Here is an 18053-nt window from a genome sequence, read left to right as displayed (position 1 = left end):
TCTTGAATAAAGAATGTCTATCTGAATTATAAAGATTTTTTGAGAAATTATAATACAGATACGTTGATACATTTTATTTACAAACGATTTATTTTCAAAGAAAAAATTTTATATATAATTAATAATAAATTTTATACATAACACATTTCCAAATGCAAATATAATGCATATTATATATCAGTTAATTTGAAAATTATCTAGATTTCCATTAAACTTAAATGGTATAAAAATTTTGCTAATATGCTATTATACTTTTTTTTTGTATATTAATAATTTTTATTAAATATTCAAAATATAATATTTTGTCCATCTAAAGTATTCATATGTACTTTCAGACAAATTTTAATTTGCAAGTAGAAAAATTTATTTTTTAGTAATACATGTATATAATAGAAAGTAATAAAAGTAATAATGTAACAAAATTTCAATATATATCAATTATTGTATGATTCGATGGAATTTATGGCAGCAAGATAAAGAAAAATGTACAAATTTAAATGTTACAAATTATAGGAACAAAAATCTTAATAACAAATGTTTAATTTTTGTCCTATTTTGTGAAGTGATATCAATAATAAGAGTGATGAAAATAAATTTATTTTTCATTGTGTTTGTTGTTCAAATTCATATCACATATACATTGATAAATGTGACATCTAATATTAACCAGCAGTTTTGTCTTTTACCGGACGAGTCGTTGCCAAAGCCAAAGTATGTTGACCACCGCCACTGACTCGTACTACTGTTTTACCTTCTAATTGCTTTCCTTTAATTAATATTGGCTCATCGACATCTTTTACATCTCCTGTTCCAAGATTTCCATTAGTTCCCATACCCCATGAATATAATTCACCTATTGTAATGATATATAGAGCATTGTATAAAATCGATTATTTTCATGGAATATTTTTATCATATTCACATTATATTTACCTGATTCCGTAACAGCAAAGGATTCTCTGCTACCTGCGCCTACATCAATACATTTAGCGGAGTTTAGAGTAGGAACTAATGTAAGTTCCTCTGCATCCGCGCAATTAGGTCCGAGTCCAAGGCGACCATACTCTTTGCGACCCATCACAAAAACTTGTCCTGCATCATCTAGGGCTATAGTATGATGTTCTCCACTGCTGATATGTCTCCATACTTTACCATTAAAAGTTTTTGATATTTGTGGATGAAAATTGATATCACTGTTTTTTAAACCTGAATATTTTCCAATAAATATGTAAGATATGAAAAGAATATGTAAGATTGAAAAGTGTATGATTTTTAAAGATATGTATCTTACCAATTTGATGGAAATTATTTAGACCAAATACATATATGTCTCCTTTTTGATTTTCCTTGGCAAATGTGCAAAAATGTCCAGCCCATATATCATCGAACTGCAATTTCTTACTGATTTTGAATTCAACTATGCCTGGAGTCAGTAGCAGACCTATTCCTTGTCGTGAATTTCTACTGGCTGTTCGTGCAGCTACTCGTCCTAATTGTCCTTGTTCACCGCGTCCGCAAGTATATATACGTCCATTTTCACTAAGTAATACTAAATGATCATTACCCGATGCTATTTTGATAACTTTTACATTAGGTAATATTTCTACAGGAAATCGTTCATTCCCTTTAACCGTTAGCCCCATAGAACCATGTGTATCCTAAGTTACAAATCAATTTATTACATTAATTACATTTCCTCTTAATTAACATTATATTATAAATAAGCAAAAATTTATATAAATTAATAAAAAGAATATACCCTAAATGTGCCCCATGCAAATACTCTGCCATCTCCTAACAATGCGGCGGTATGCGAGTCACCTGCTGTCACCTGAATAGCTTTACCAGGCAATTCTACTGTGCCTGGTACAGTCTCCGACCCTTCCTTGGTGGTGTCTCGTCCAAGCGCTCCCTCATCGTTACATCCAAAGGTCATTACTTCGCCTGTCTTTCTCAAACATACATTATGCATAGCCCCAGCCGCTATTGCTATAACATCCTGATACTCGGATATGGCTGCTGGACGCATTTTTTCAGTGACATCTTCTCCTAATCCAAGTTGTCCAAAATCACCTTGTCCAAATACGAGCATAACACCATTGGTTGAAAGTGATCGTAATTTAGATTTCACACCTATCTCTACAAAATAAATTTGTACAAATTATACTTGTGTGCGAGTATGGTTTTTTAACATATGAACAATTTATATCGATCTGTCAAAATTTGTGCGATTCTTCACAAATGTTAATATCTTCGCCTTTAGTCGTAACATAAATAATTGCCCGAGAGACGGTATTTTTATATTCTAACGCACTATTTTGTAATGTACCAAATTACACATATAGGTTACGATATATAACGTCTTAAAAACAGAATGAAAAAAGACTTTTAACAAATTGAAAAATTGTTAGTCAATATACCTTGCTTCTGTTTGATCTGCTTCGGAGGCTTGTCCGCTTTCGTGGGATCTACGGCCGTCCGTTTTAGAGCTCTCCTTGGCGGCACTGCGACATTTACATAGGTTATGTTTGCAAACGTGCTCGTAAAATGTTTATTATGACTGTCACACGCGACTTAGCGAACGCTTTTAATATATATCCTTATATACGTACTTATTTCTGCTATTATTTTTCGTGGGTCGCGAATATGTGCAGTCCCTTGCTCTGTTGGCGCCAAAAGTTACGATGCTCGGATCCGCGCTTTACGATTCTTGCGCAACTCGTGAACTCGTGAATGCTCGTGAAGTACAACGAAGATGATTTGCACGGCGCTAACAGCTGCTTCAATGGTCTCAGGTGATTCTCATTGGCAGATTTGAATATAAAGCTGTTGCATTCATTGGACGAGTAGTACACGAGGGTAAAGAAGTAAAACTCATGCGGCGATCAGCCTTCTTCGATAGAAGGTGATTCTGGATGAGAGTAATTTTCCCTCGAATCGTATCGTTTCTTGCCGATGCGTATGTGTGTATGCATATGTATATATAACGGTTACCCGCCAAAATGCGCATCATCTCTTAAAACGTTTAAAAGTTTTACTATAAAAAAAGGTAAGTCTTTTTGCTCGGACGAATGTTTATTCACACACATACAAGGACCGTTAGCAAAAAATTTCATAAAATACTCTTATCTAAAGAAGATAAAAAGTATTTCTGACAGATATTTTCACGTGATACACATATATATATTTTTTTGTTTAAAAAGCTATTCGTTTTTTCCATATCGCTTCTTTCATTTCTCGCGAGTAAGACGCTATAGTATAAGATATTTTTATTAAATATATTTCGTATAAAAATGTTCGCGGATCTCTAAGTTTTATCAGAATTAATCGTAAATCGAATTTGATAGTTTTTCGCGTACGTATAAACATAAGTTAGATTGTGAAAATAATATTTTCTAACTCATCTCGTAAATTAATAAACAAGAATGAAGGCTGTTTTCCGCGTGTATACTTATTACAAGCTTATTGAAGCTTTATAGAACCGACTGATATGTTAAGAAAGTTTTAGATTCTGCGGTTTAATATTGCTTTAACAGACTAATATTATTTTCTGGCGGGTAAAACTTAATATCGTGGAATATTAAAAGGATTTTAAGAATAGTTTTCTCTCTCTCTCTCTCTCTTTCGTTTTATAATTACGGCATAAGATCAAGAGATGACGAGATACAAAGATTTATTTAATCATTGTTTTATTTTGCATTTTTGAAATATTATTTATAGTTTGATCGCCAAAAAACTAAAACGACAAAGAATTATTTTGCGATTCACATATTAGTATGTCTTTCTCATCGAAATACAATAGAAGCTCATGAATCGATATTTGTGCGCTTATATAGGTTTTTATCAAGTGACAAATATATATATATATATACAAATTATGAATAAAAGAATATTCAAAAGAGAGAGAGTGAATGCTTTTTCATAATAATTTTGTTACTATTATTTTACTATATTTTTAATTTTTAATTTATTTTACTATTTTTACTATTTTGCTATTTTGAATTATTTATATATTATTTTTCCAATTATATTTATTAATATTATATTTTTCTCAAGTATATCTTCGTATATATATCGTAGCATAATAAATTTATACGATATATATTGTAGCGCAAGTGACAATCATAGACATATAATAAGTCTAAAGATGTGCTTCACTTGGTGTAAAAAAAAAAATTAAAAATATTTCGAATTGCATTTGATTGGCCAATCAGGACAAAGATTCTTTTTGCCCGGATTGGTCAATCAACTATGAAGCATTCGTTATATCAAGTGTAGTGCACTCTTATGTTTCGGTGTATGTAAGTAAGTCACGTGATTATCGGAGCGATTTCGTACTAACCGATCCAGTATGGCGACGCGAGGAAAAGTACGCGCGGACGGCTCTCCTTTTCGGTGAGTGAAATTCGAAATTTGGGATTTGTACGATCGAGTAAACCCGTTCGTTATAAGCCGAACGAGAGTATGCGGTTATCAATTTAGTTAGAGCACCGGCTGTACTCTTATCAAGGATACGACGTTTCTTTTGTGGACAGACAGTTTGCTTTGCAAACTGTTGCTGCGTGAAGTTGCCGAGACTTGCAAGGTAATTTACCTCTTTGAAATAGTTATAATTATGATAATTAAAATCTTTTTTTATGAATAGATACGTAAAATTGTGCTGTATTATGACCGATAAGAGTAAATTTCTCATTTACAACTGCAGATAAACGATTTTATTATACGATCGCCGAAGCATCAATGATTTTTTAGGTCACCGAAACTAGAGTTATGTATTTGAATTTTTCTCGTTACAAGATCGTTACCGCTGTCTTCTTTGAGAGAGAGAGAGAGAGAGAGAGAGAGAGAGAGAGAGAGGGGGGGGGATACGATTTTGTTTATCTTCCAAGAACAGTCCCATAAATTTTGCCGGTAGCTCGTCTTGACAAAAGTGAGACAGGAATGAGAGCGAGCGAGATAGAGCGAAATTTTATGAAGCTGGCTATTTTGCGTGTGTATGTGTGGTTTTCGTATTAGATAAGTATAAAACTCGCTCATACTTGAGAAACTTGGGGGAGAGATAATTCAAGATTTATTTAATAAAGCGAAAAATCTTGTAACGAGGAAATAATGCCCGTATTTGTACACATTGATATCGATTTGGCAAGATAATGAAACACACCAATAGCGAGAAAACGATCATTATATATAATCTTTATATATATTTGATAAATTTAACGTTCTCTCATTTATAGAAATTCATTCAATGTTGATTTCAGGTAACTTGATGTATCTTGATCGAAGAAAGAACGTCGACATCGAGTACGGAAAATTGAGCCGGATTTTCGGAAAATTTGTTTGCATTTGGTGCGCGCGGTCGCGATTCCCAATAAAATGCGAATTAGCATGCAACGGAGGATGATGGCGGGGATGTGCGTATATAATACAGCGGAGGGACGAAAGGGAGCAGAGGGTGCCGGCCGGTGTCGGAGGGGTCGTGAAAGCGCGCCAGTCGACGCCAGTCGACGGCGAGACTTCGCCCGCGTAGCTTCTACCTCTCTCGCTTATCCATCTGTCTGTCTGTTGCTTATCCTTGTGAAATTTCCGTTGTCGCAATCGACGCGTGGAATTGATCTTCGCTTTTCGCACGAACGTTTCGGCGAAATAATCGCAAAGGAGTGGAAGAGATCACGTGACAGCCGCGGGACCATCGTCTCGAATTTATCGAGAGTGACATCAACGGACGCGGATCTTCGCTTCGAGAGACGGGACCGTTTGATGTAGACTCGAGGAGCTATGACGAGGACGACGCGCCGATTTTCATTGCTGCTGTTGCAGACGCTGATAGGGGGTGAGTAACTTTTTACATGTACTTTCTGCCTGGAGAATACGCGTAAATATTGCGCGACTATCGAGAAACGCTATACTTGTAATGTTTAACGCGTGATAAATCGTGTATGTAACAAATTTGCAGTTGAACATATTTTATCAGATATCAAAGATTTATAATTTTTTCTTACAAGGCAATCTTAATCGTATATGAGAAGAAAAATATAACAAAAAAATAAATCAACAGGAAATTGGTAAGATAGATTCTCATTGTTGCAATTCGATTTATTATACAATGAGAACTGAAAGCACAATAAATTGCGTTAAATAATATATACGTGCCTTAAAATGCATCATCGATGTCGCGATTATACATCTTAGTAAATTTGCAATTATAATATTAATATTTAATTTCTGTTCTTTTGTTCGCAAATGAAAGATCAACAATAAATTTACATATGATGCGATAAGAAAGAGAGAGAAAGAGGAGAGCTTATTTAACATATTTTAACATGACAAAAAATATCGCGACAAAGTTTAGCACACGAGTTTAAATTGAAAAATTAAACTTAATTTTACGAAATATAAACTTTGATTATATTATAATCTCGGAGTGGATAAATGACGCAAACGTGATCCTTTGTTCCTTACTCGCCGCGCTTACGTTTTCATGCGATGGTTTCTTGGTAGTCGCGGGACTTGTTGAGCCGCGAGATCTCTCTCCTCGACGAAGAGTAAGCGAGGCGTGTGCACTGAATTCGCGCGTGACAAAATAAATTTTTCCAGCAGAATGTTCGCGACGAAAGTGGATTGATTTTTTTGCTCGCGTAAACGTATCAGTGTTTTCTCAATCAGACTGAGTGGTTGCCGTCGACGTCGCGCACATACGTTCTTTTAAGAAGTACACGCCGTCTTTTTGAGAAGTCATTCGAGCGAACGCGTTGGTTCTATACATACGGGTTCCTAATTCGATAGACTGACGATGTGTGAGATCGAGAAAGCACTTGGAATATTAAAATGTCTTTATACGCAATACTTTCGTGAATATACTATCGTTGCCGCAAATATTATTTTTTTCTTACGGAAAATAGTAATTATTCGTATTGAATTATACGTTGAATTAAAAAAAAAAAAGGAAAATAAGCTGAATTTTTTAATAAAAATCTCTTTTTTTATTTTGGTTAATTTAATATTTTTTATTCTTTCGAGTATTATTACTGTTGATTTTTAAATAATTCATTCTCGTATCTTGAATATTCGTCTTGGATGATTAATTAAAAATTCCATAATTCTTAAGTTAGTTTTTTCTAAAGATATATAGTCCCACAACTATAATCGAAATAATTTATCTTGATTACACGATTTATCACGAGAAGAATGCATTTGCGCTTATAAAAAATGATACAATTTCTGAATATTTCGCTTGCGTCTTATCTCGATGTCGAATTGCGAAATATCCAGGGAGAAAGGGAGAAAGAGAGTGCTTGAGTCCGGCCTTTTACGTGTTCTTGAAGAAGACACGTTTTCGTTCTTAATGTTTCTCATTCGCCGCGGATAGACATTTATTCGTCTTTCGGCACACGTCTCAAAGCATTTCAGTTCTTCGTTTGCGAAACAAGATGTGACGTTCAGCCGGGTGTCCATCTCGCGGTGCATTGCACGCGCAAAGGCCGGTAGTAGAGACAAAACGTGAGAAAAAAAGTCATCGTTAACCCAGTTTCTTAGCTATCAATCATCATACGGTGTTCCGCGATAGACCAGGCGTCGATAGAATTTCTGATGAAAATTGAAAAAAGATAGCCATCTCTCCTATACATCAGAATTATATTAAACGCCCCCAATAAATTTTACAGATATACAATTTATAAAATCAATATTTTTTTCTTAGCAAAAATTTTGTTTTGCAATTTTATCTCCTTTCTTTTGAATTTTTAATACATATTAAATACGATACATGAACCTTGAATGATTGAAACTAAAATTCCTATATTAGAAATTATTTTTAATTATTTTAAATATATAAGCAATTTCTCTCTCTCTCTCTCTCTCTTCCTTTCTCTAAGCGTTTATTTATATTTTAAGAATAAGACATTGAGTCTCAGATTTTTGTATTATATTTTTCATCTTTTTTAAAGTATTTTTTATACTTGAATGTTAAAAAGTAACCTCATGTTTCTTACCTTGTTTGCAATAATGAGTGTGTAAAATATATGAAGAACAAAGGAATCAAATATAAAATGATATTATCAAAATGATATTGATATTGCACATGGGTAAATTAAACGTTGTTGACAGTACACCCAAAATCATCAATGTGTTATGTTCTTCTCTTTCAATTATTCTTTTTTTTTAAACTATTGTTATATCGATTTTCACTTTATTTTGCAATAAGAAATATATTTTGTTTGTCTTCGAAATTTTGTTTGCCTAATATTTTTATATTAAAACGTACTATTATTATAAACTCGGCAACTTGTGTTATTTTACGAGCATGCTACATCTGAGTGAATTCAAAAACCGAATATCCGTGAGAGACACAGCGATATAAACACAACACAGTAGAAAAACATTATATGGGAAATAAAAACAGTTCGAATATGATTGGAAAAATTGAAGATACAGCGAGGAAACGCATGCGAAACGCGAGTCGTAAAACCGCGCGAAACGTTACAGTGATGTTGCAAGATCGAGTTCGCTCCGTCAAGTCGTACGATACGCACTTCGCGAGATAGAGATACGAGTGATAACGACGATGTAAGAATCGCGAAAATTCGTCGGGATCGATCATCTTCTTAATTCTCCCGGCTGCCACGTGGGATCGCGTTTTCCGCACGAGCGCTCCCCAAATCGATCAAACGCTTTTCTCTCTCTTAGAAGCACGAAATTATTCAATAGCCGCCGTATATAACGGCTTTCTCTCCGAAATGCCGTTCTTTTTGATCCGCGCAAAATACGTCGTGGAAGAACTTGAAAAACATCACGCATGAAACGTCCGCATAAACATGCGGTTCGCGATCGGTTTCCGCTCCGCTTTCGCAATCAGCGTGCGCGAGCGAAATAAAAAGGTTGAAGCCGTTGCGTAAAATGTTTCTTTGAAAAAAGATATGCGAGTGACCCGATTTTCCCCGTTATCAATCCCACGGTATTCGGCACAGGAGCCAGGCAAGGCAGGTACTCGTCCGTACAAAAGTCTCCCCGATAGCGAATCGCGCGTGTACCGCATATTTCGCGGCTCATGGAAAATATTTCCTGGAAGCGCGCAGATTTTTTTTTTTTTTTTAAAGCTGAAAGTGCATTTTTCGCTTGTCTGTCTGTCTCTCGAAAAGTTACGCTCGCGGTCCATTACAATCGGATCACTTCGCGTATACGTGTCTCTCTTGCAAAATATCGTCAGGCTGTATGCGCGATGTGAAAGGTGTGTCGCGAATAAAAAAAAAAAAAAAAGTAATTTATACGAGAGGATATAAAAGGGCAATTTGCCTGGTTGCTTTTCGTAAAATACGCGATTGTAAAGCCGATTGTGCGTACGTATATACATATATGTGAGATTTCGATAAAATATTCATACTAAAATAATACTTGCGTACGCGCGATTTGTGTTCTACGCCCGTAGGAAATCGTATCACGTATGCCGGAACGCATCTTTCGTCACCCATATTAAGTTAGCCCCCCCACCAACGCCAAATTAAATCAAATACATCAAATAATTTAGTGCTAATTATGTGCTAATTAGTTGCCGTAGTCCGAATTTTGTTGCTTAAACCGTTTAGCAGGAATTTACATTCAAAGTGGGGGGTGCTAGCTTGACATTAAGCCAGCCCCCCCCCCCATAGTGAAAAAAATATATAGAATGCTCGAATCAAAAAATAAAATACACTAGAATTTGTTGCTATTTTGTTGCTCTAAAATAACATAAAAATATTTTTAAAAAAGTATATAATTTAATTAATACCACTATATACTCAGTCTCGCCGCGCCGTACCATTCACTTGCGCGAAGTAAAAGTAAATAAAAAAATGTATCGCTCGCATGTATTTGGTACTAAAATAATCTGTGGACAATATACTGTCGAAATATATGAGAAACTGAATTTGTTGCTCGTCTTAAAGTATTAAAAATCGATACTTTGTCGCCGCGGACCCTATACGACGCGCTCTTATATTATATAAATTAACTAAAAGAATTTGTTGCTCGCATGTTTTTGGTATTAAAATAATCTGTGGACGATGTACTATCGAAATATATGAGAAACTGAATTTGTTGCTCGTCTTAAAGTATTAAAAATCGATACTTTGTCGCCGCGGACCCTATATCACGCACTTTCCTAATATATAAATTAACTAAAAGAATTTGTTGCTCGCATGTTTTTGGTATTAAAATAATCTGTGGACGATGTACTATCGAAATATATAAGAAACTGAATTTGTTGCTCGTCTTAAAGTATTAAAAATCGATACTTTGTCGTCGCGGACCCTATACGACGCGCTCTTATATTATATAAATTAACTACAAGAATTTGTTGCTCGCATGTTTTGGGTACTAAAATAATCTGTGGACGATGTACTATCGAAATATATAAGAATCTATAAAAAAGAAGGAACGCGAGATAGTCGTGTCTCTTTCTCTCGAGCCGCGCTTCTTTGTTTATATCTGAATGTTTTCATCCAACTTTTTTGAAGGCTTCTGTACCGAGACGTTCGGCGACACGGTCCTCCCCTCTCCTCACTTATCCGTCCAGCCTAAATTTTCCGTAATCGTGTCAGTCTCTTCGCACAAGCGCGAGTCTCAAGACGAATTACGGTCGCGCTCCGTGTTTCTCGCGTCTTTTTATCCGTCGAAAGTGAGATCCGCGTACGAACGAGTGTCGGGGGGGTCTTGTATCGAATAACAGGCGATTATCCGAGTGTAATATATTAACCCGTGTAATCGTGATTAAGGCATCTTTCGATATATATATACTCGCAAACGACAAGATTTTTCCCACGCATCTTTTATCTATCGAAAATGAATTTCGCATCCGAACGAATATTCGAAATATCCGAATCGAGAGTAATTTGTAGTTTTGATATATCGACTTTATAATACGATACAACGATCGATGAATACATTATTTAACATATTTTTAGGCGCTGAAATAATTTACTCGCTGTCGTATATAATAATATTGCGTTGAAAATATAAGCGCGTCGCGTTCCACACGTTTCTGCTTTAATATTCTTTAATATTGTTTTCAAATGTAATCCTTTTTTCAGAGTTATATTCACAATTTCATAAATCGAGATCGCAAAAGAGCGTCGCTCGAGCTAGTTTGATTTATCTCGCGCAGGATTCTTCGCGTACGGTTTATTTCTTGGAAGAGACGCGCTCGCTCCTTTTCCTGGAACGGATATTCGACGACGCGTTCCCCCCTCCCCATCTACTACTACTCAACCTGCCTAAATTTTCCGTAACCGTTACAGTAACCGTCGTATTGCATTAGCGTGCGAGATTGAAATATTCTTTCCGTATTTCTCGCCTTTTTTTATCCATCACAAGTTTATCCCGTGTATAAAGTGGATGTCGTGAGTATCGGGAATGTCGTTAGAATCACGGAAAATCGTCTCCGTCCATTTATTAATACGCGATTATATGTTCTTTCATGTTTATAATCGGCATGGAAATAATTTTACCGCGTCATTGCATATGGCGGATTTTGGACTACGAGTGAAATAGTGATTATGAGAATAGTGATTATGCACGAGTGGACAAATTGATAGACTGTCTCGTCTCAATTTGAAGCGAAGGGAGCAACCGGAAACGGAAAGGATCTCGCGATGACCAGATGCGGAAAGAAGTGAGACATGCAAGGGCGGTGCATCGGTCGGTCAGTAGAATTTATTATTAAACATTTAAAATTGTCAATATAATTTTTAGTTTATGGAAACAATAGTATTGAAAAATCGGGGGAGGGGGGGTTTATTAATGATTTATAGCTCATGTATAAATATTTAGAATTATAACTGACCATATTATCTTTGCCTTGATTATTTCTATTATTCGTCATTGATGATTACATCGATGATTTCATAATTATAATCGTTGAGCGCATTAATTTTACTATTTTATTAGCATTCGAAATCATCATTAATACGATTACATTTTATTTAACTCTGATCACTCTGTAATCTTAACATCTTTAACGCGTCATTTTTAGAGAATGAAAATTATCAAACATGTGCATTAACAAAATTAATCATATAAATATTTAGAATTAAAACTGACCATATTATTTTTGCCTTGATTATTTCTATTATTCGTCATTGATGATTACTGATGATTTCATAATTATAATCGTTGAGCGCATTAATTTTACTATTTTATTAGCATTCGAAATCATCATTAATACGATTACATTTTATTTAACTCTGATCACTCTGTAATCTTAACATCCTTAACGCGTCATTTTTAGAGAATGAAAATTATCAAACATGTGCATTAACGAAATTAACAATATGCGTGTCAATTTATTTTTTAATTTATGGAAACGATGATATTGAAAAATCGAGTTGTTTTTTGATTAATTATTTATAATCTGATAATCATATAAATATTTAGAATTAAAACTGACCATATTATCTTTGCCTTGATTATTTCTATTATTCATCATTGATGATTATTAATGATTTCATAATTATAATCGTTGAGCGCATTAATTTTACTATTTTATTAGCATTCGAAATCATCATTAATGCGATTACATTTTATTTAACTCTGATAACTTTGTAATCTTAACATATATCTTTAACGCGTCATTCTTAAAAAATGAAAATTATCCAACATGTACATTAACAAAATTAAGAATACGCAACAAATTCTAGTGTATTTTATTTTTTGATTCGAGCTTTATATATATTTTCTTCACTATGGGGGGGGGGGGGGCTGGCTTAATGTCAAGCTAGCACCCCCCACTTTGAATGTAAATTCCTGCTAAACGGTTTGAGCAACAAAATTCGGATTACGGCAACTAATTAGCACATAATTAGCACTAAATTATTTGATGTATTTGATTTAATTTGGCGTTGGTGGAGGGGCTAACTTAATATGGGTTCTTTCGTCGCTTATCAAATCATACTTTCCGCCACGCGCGGTGAAATATATTATCTATAATTGGCAATTTGTCGATCTTTTACAACTAATGACTGTTGTAACGATCGATGATGGAAACATTAATGGATTTTCATCTCTCTTTCTTTACTCATATACAATACATCGTATCGCTGCAATTTGCGCCCGATGCATCATAAAGAATAAAATAATAATTTCTCACAGAATTATCTTTAATAAAGATTATCAGATTTATGTGGTCTTTGATATTAGATATGACGATATAATTAATAGACAATTGATAAAATATATGTCTCTCATTAGCTAATTAAAGTTGAACATTACAATTATTTTATACGAGGATACCGAATTACTATTTTTTTTTCTAAATTAATATCGGATTTATAATGCGAGGAAAAAAATTGAATTAAAATCTTCATAAATCTTTATAATCTTAATAAATCATTCAAAGGGAATTTTTATTTAGAACAATCACAAATTAGATATTTTTATTTGTCTTGTACATTTTTTATTGGATAAATTTTTCAAAAAAGAGATTGTTATATATATATATATATATATATATATATATATATATATATACAAACAATATTTAATACGATTTTTATAATGTAGATCTACTCACATGCGCGCAAAGAATAATACGCAATCAAAAATATGTAACGTATAAAATAAAACGATATTTTTTGCGCGGGATTTAATAAAGAGCCGATAATGTACGTTTAATATTCATCATTGCCGAAAAAAATATCCATCAACATTCGTGACACGTTTGAGGGAGGTGGGCGGTAGGGAGAGGGGTTTTGCGAATTGCGAGAGATTTCCGGGAGGTTGGCGCGCGACATCGATAGTTTTCTGATTGACGAGCGGGCGCGGCGCGCATATCAAAAACAGTATTAATTAGCCGTCGAATCGCCGTTGATTTTCGACAAAGCGCTGACGCGGTTATAACGCCGCTATTCGCCGAACGGCTGTGTTTATCAATTAGCCACGGTGCACATGGTTGCATCTGGGTTATGCGCATGCATGCGAACAAAAAGTCAGCGAACGAGCCAATCGCGTTAATATCACCGATTATCGATCGCGACGCGAACTGCCATTCCTGATTTTGCCCGCCGACTTACGAGATTCGCAAAGTTTCCTCTATTGTTCATTATTTATTATTTTATAGACAGATAGATTATTGTGTATTACAAATACATCGTATATAATGGATTCATTATATAACCGTCGTCCAGTATCGGTTACGTCTTACAATGGTAACAATATAAGGAAAAAGTAACAGAGATCTTTGCGTTTAATTGCCATCGAGTGGTGCACTTCGCGGCTTAGAACGATTGTATTTAACTATCGGATTTCTTTCTCGAAAGGGAAGGCTCCTTGAAAGATTCGTACTTGGTTTTTTCAAGAGAGAGAGGGAGAGAAAGAGAGGGAGATCTTCTTCCGAAGGAATGGCGATCAGCTATTCCCACTTCGAGAAGCCGCTGAATATGCATGAAACAATCGCGTATCTCATGCAATTAGCCGAGGCAAATCTTTTTCTTTTTTCCTATTTCTCTATCTGTCTGTTATTTCTTCTTTTTTTCTACCTTTCTTTCCGTATCTTCTCGCGCCGTTTCAAAACTCTCTCTCCCTCTCTCTCTCTCATATCCGTTTTCTCTCTCTCTCTCTCTCTCTCTATCTCTCTCTTTCTCTCGCTCAGCTCGTTTCTATCCTTCGGCAACGGACGGTAGAAAACTTGCTCTAATCAGAGTGCATTTGTGATTTCCGCAGGCAAGCGCCACCGATGCAAATTGCATTTTGAATAACGCTGACACCGTGGACGCGGCCCAGTTCGTCGACCGATAAACGCGAACTCCTGCACCCTCTCCCACTCTCGACATCATCCCCGCGAGTTCTCTATCGGTCATCCTTTCATCCTTTTGTCTCTTTTTCCCTTTCTTTCTCTCTCTCTCTCTCTCTCTCTCTCTCTCTCTCTCTCCCCCCCTTTCTCTCTCGTCGCTTTTCCCAACGCTGAAGAGGTGTACGACATACTCGCGCTTTTTTTCCATCACGCGGGCGGCTTTTGTAACGCTTTTAGCTACACCGCCGGATTTACTCACAGCTGACGGGATTATCTTTTTAATTCTCTACACGCGCGTCGCGAAACTGACGCGTGCTGATAAATCGCCATTAGAAGGGAATTGTCGCGGTTTTTATCTCAAGTTTGCAAGTTTTTCCATTGTTTTCCACCAACACCAGATTAAGAATTTATGTGCATCATCCATTTGCCTAGACAGATTAAATTCTAATTTTTCTACGAGATATATAATATATTGCAGATATATATGAAAAAATTAATGATGATCGTAAATTTGTAAAAAAATATTGTACACTTTCTTTAATATCAAATATATGAATTGCTATATGCAAAGGCAAGGACTTGCATAAGATCGCTTTGCAGTTAATCTCGTAAATTTGGCTGAACGTTCGATGTTGGCTGTCAAGTTGCTTTTGCGATTATCCCAGCAGCTCCCTGACGTCATATCCATATTTTAATAAACCCGGCCTAACTACGCCTAACCGAGCTGTCAGCTTGAATAATATCGTATCCCATCTTCCTCGATCACTTTTAGTAAAGTACATTAAAAATTAAACTCATCTTTGATGAAAAACTCATCATTAAATTCATCTTTGATGAAAAAATCTGCCGGTTTAATTTTTAATGTACTTTACTAAAAGTGATCGAGGATACAATATTATTCAAGCTGACAGCTCGGTTAGGCGTTGTTAGGCCGGGTTTATTAGAATATGGATATGACGTCAGAGAGCTGCCGGGATAATCGCGAAAGCGACTTGATAACCAATATGAAACGTTTAGCCAAATTTACGAGATTAACTGCAAAGCCATCTTATGCAATTCCTTGCCTTTGCATATAGCAATTCATATATTGTTTTTCCTTGACAAATTTTGATTTTTTCATGAAAATGCAGAGAATAGATCTTTTGAAATAACTTACACTTTGAGTTTTAGTTTTTTCGGACCGTCAATTATCTCCGTCTATAGCGGAGTACAATTATCGAGAAAAACAATGCTTAGTAAGTAATAATCCGCGTTCCACAATTTATTCAATTTTATTCACAACTTCGAACTGTGCCGTAGCGGTGCATAATACTGCTCTTACTTACAGCATCGCCGTAGAAATGTCAATGGTTGACAAAGAAATATTTCAACATCCGCGCGGTTCTCCTCTCAGAAGTCTCGTAATTGTGCGCTTTGAAGTCCTTGACAAACATACCTTTGCGACGCGAAGCGGCTTCGCGTCAAATCGCGTTTTAAACGTAGCAGCGAGAAACTTTATCCAGATGCAACGCGTCCGAGCTTTTAACCGGACGGGGAAAAGTTTGCGGGGCGATCGCGAAAGCACATTTCGTTGACTCCGCAAACATTTTTCCTCGCGCGCGAGAGTGTTTTTGTATTTTTCTCCGACAACCCTTCTCTTTTCGTCCAGAAAAGAACAATTTGCGGCTCGTCGCTGTTTCTGTGTTCTCAGGAAACATTCGCCCATTGCTACGTTCTATCATCGTGTGCCTTAAATTAGTTATTTTTGCGCTCGGACGCTTAAAACGTTACTACACGTCAAATTTCGCATTTTTAAAACATACAATAGTAATTGTATAAATCAATCTATAGAAATTGACATGCTACGTGATCGATTTGCTAGCGTGATACTTTCGCTTCTGGCATTTTTGGAAAAATTTATGTGGAAGATATAAAAATGTTAATTTTTGTTGTTGAAAAAATTTGCTTATTTGTTTGCGTAGTTTTGTACGATAAAATATTATTTATTGTTTCCTTTAAGAACAAACTTTTTTTAAAAACTATGAAGTTTTGAAAAATATTTTGTATCGCGAGGAAAATCCTCGAAATTGTAAGTTTCGATATGAGACAGGAGGGAGGGGAGGGGGGCGGGGCGGAAAGTTGATTCCCGGATATTAATGCAGTAGTAGAGGGCCCATTGCCAATTGGAATACTACATTATCGATTTGCCAGCGACGATATTCCAGTTTTCAACACTATCTGATGTTGTCGGGCTATTTGGAAATAACATCTATATCTCGGTATACGCGGACACAAAGCGCGTTAACTTTTATGGTTTCAACTTATGTTGGACAAATTTAAATGAATTATATTATTTCCTTTAGAAGAAAATTGTATTTCTAACAATCTAACAGTCAAATTTTTCTAAGTTATTAAAATGGCATCTCTTAATGAAACTAATCTTACAGAACGGAATATGCTTTACATCTTTTCTTTTACACCGGCCCTCATGATACATTCCTGTGTCATTCCTAAGTAATCTTGCACGGTAATATTAATTCTCAGTGCTCTGCATTTCATATCGCCATATGTACATAAGAATGTCGTATGGCGATTAAAAAAGATGTAACGTACGAACACACATTTACCTGAAAATATTAAAAAATATTTTACTATGTTAACGCTTTATAAGTTTTATGAGAATTAGTAATTCCTTAACACTGTTGTAAAATAGAATGATATAATAGTTTATTCTGTAGAGAAATCTGCGGATTTTCTTTATATAAAGGTTTCTAAATTCAAAATCGTGTTAAAATAATTTGTATGCATTAGAATTCCACGCGATACTGTTGAAATAATTGAATCATTCTCTTATCTAGACTAATCCTATTAATTTCGTAATCTTTTCAAGCGCCTCGTGTTTTGTTTCATGTTTTGATTGACATTTATAGAACTCAACATGCATGCCATATTTATTGTTAGCATTACACGGATTAGACGCGGTACAAGGCAAAATTTGTACATGACCTACCTCTTGTTAACAAACATTAGCCCGATCTCGAGTGTGAGATATAGGTCAAAATTGACCCATACTGTGTCGTCCGTAAGTACGAAAGGACGGAATCCGGGATTTAGGGCCGCGATTCTCTGCGGCGCAGGATTTAACGCACCTCCCATGTCCCTCCAACTGTTTTAAGCGAGTTAGCGCTTGAGAACTTTTGATGGGCGCGGAGAAACACGCGGGGGCAGCGATTATCGCGATTAAATGTTTCTACGAGGTGTATGTTCGCGCACATATGCATACGTTGTGTGCATAGTTGCATACGGGAGTGTCACATGC

General features: G+C 35.4%; 2 protein-coding genes across 7 annotated transcripts in view; one reads left to right on the top strand and one right to left on the bottom strand.

The window, feature by feature from the left end:
* Nucleotides 1-376: 376 nt before the first annotated feature.
* Nucleotides 377-2658, bottom strand: Rcc1 (Regulator of chromosome condensation 1). The gene is made up of 6 exons (XM_070307892.1): nucleotides 2613-2658; nucleotides 2421-2504; nucleotides 1760-2139; nucleotides 1292-1658; nucleotides 934-1206; nucleotides 377-853 (listed from the first exon to the last, which is right to left on the bottom strand). Coding segments are annotated over exons 1-6 (1296 nt in total). The 5' UTR covers nucleotides 2614-2658; the 3' UTR covers nucleotides 377-662.
* Nucleotides 2659-4406: 1748 nt separating this feature from the next.
* LOC138939771 (kin of IRRE-like protein 3) overlaps nucleotides 4407-18053 on the top strand; it is a 150586-nt gene continuing 136939 nt past the window's right edge. For 5 of the 6 annotated variants that reach the window (XM_070307928.1, XM_070307925.1, XM_070307929.1 and 2 more), the window contains exons 1-2: nucleotides 4407-4585; nucleotides 5259-5830. In XM_070307928.1, the coding sequence (XP_070164029.1) occupies nucleotides 5776-5830 (55 nt within the window). In that variant the 5' untranslated portion in view covers nucleotides 4407-4585; nucleotides 5259-5775. Of the gene's footprint in view, nucleotides 4586-5258; nucleotides 5831-10546; nucleotides 11672-18053 lie in introns of those variants that run through there. The other variant, XM_070307927.1, reaches the window with a different exon arrangement.

The sequence above is a fragment of the Polyergus mexicanus genome, unplaced genomic scaffold (assembly GCF_030449975.1).
Source record: "Polyergus mexicanus isolate NDT 795.1 unplaced genomic scaffold, iyPolMexi1.0 SCAF_15, whole genome shotgun sequence".
NCBI lineage: Eukaryota > Metazoa > Arthropoda > Insecta > Hymenoptera > Formicidae > Polyergus > Polyergus mexicanus.
This window is presented reverse-complemented; position numbering and strand designations above follow the sequence as displayed.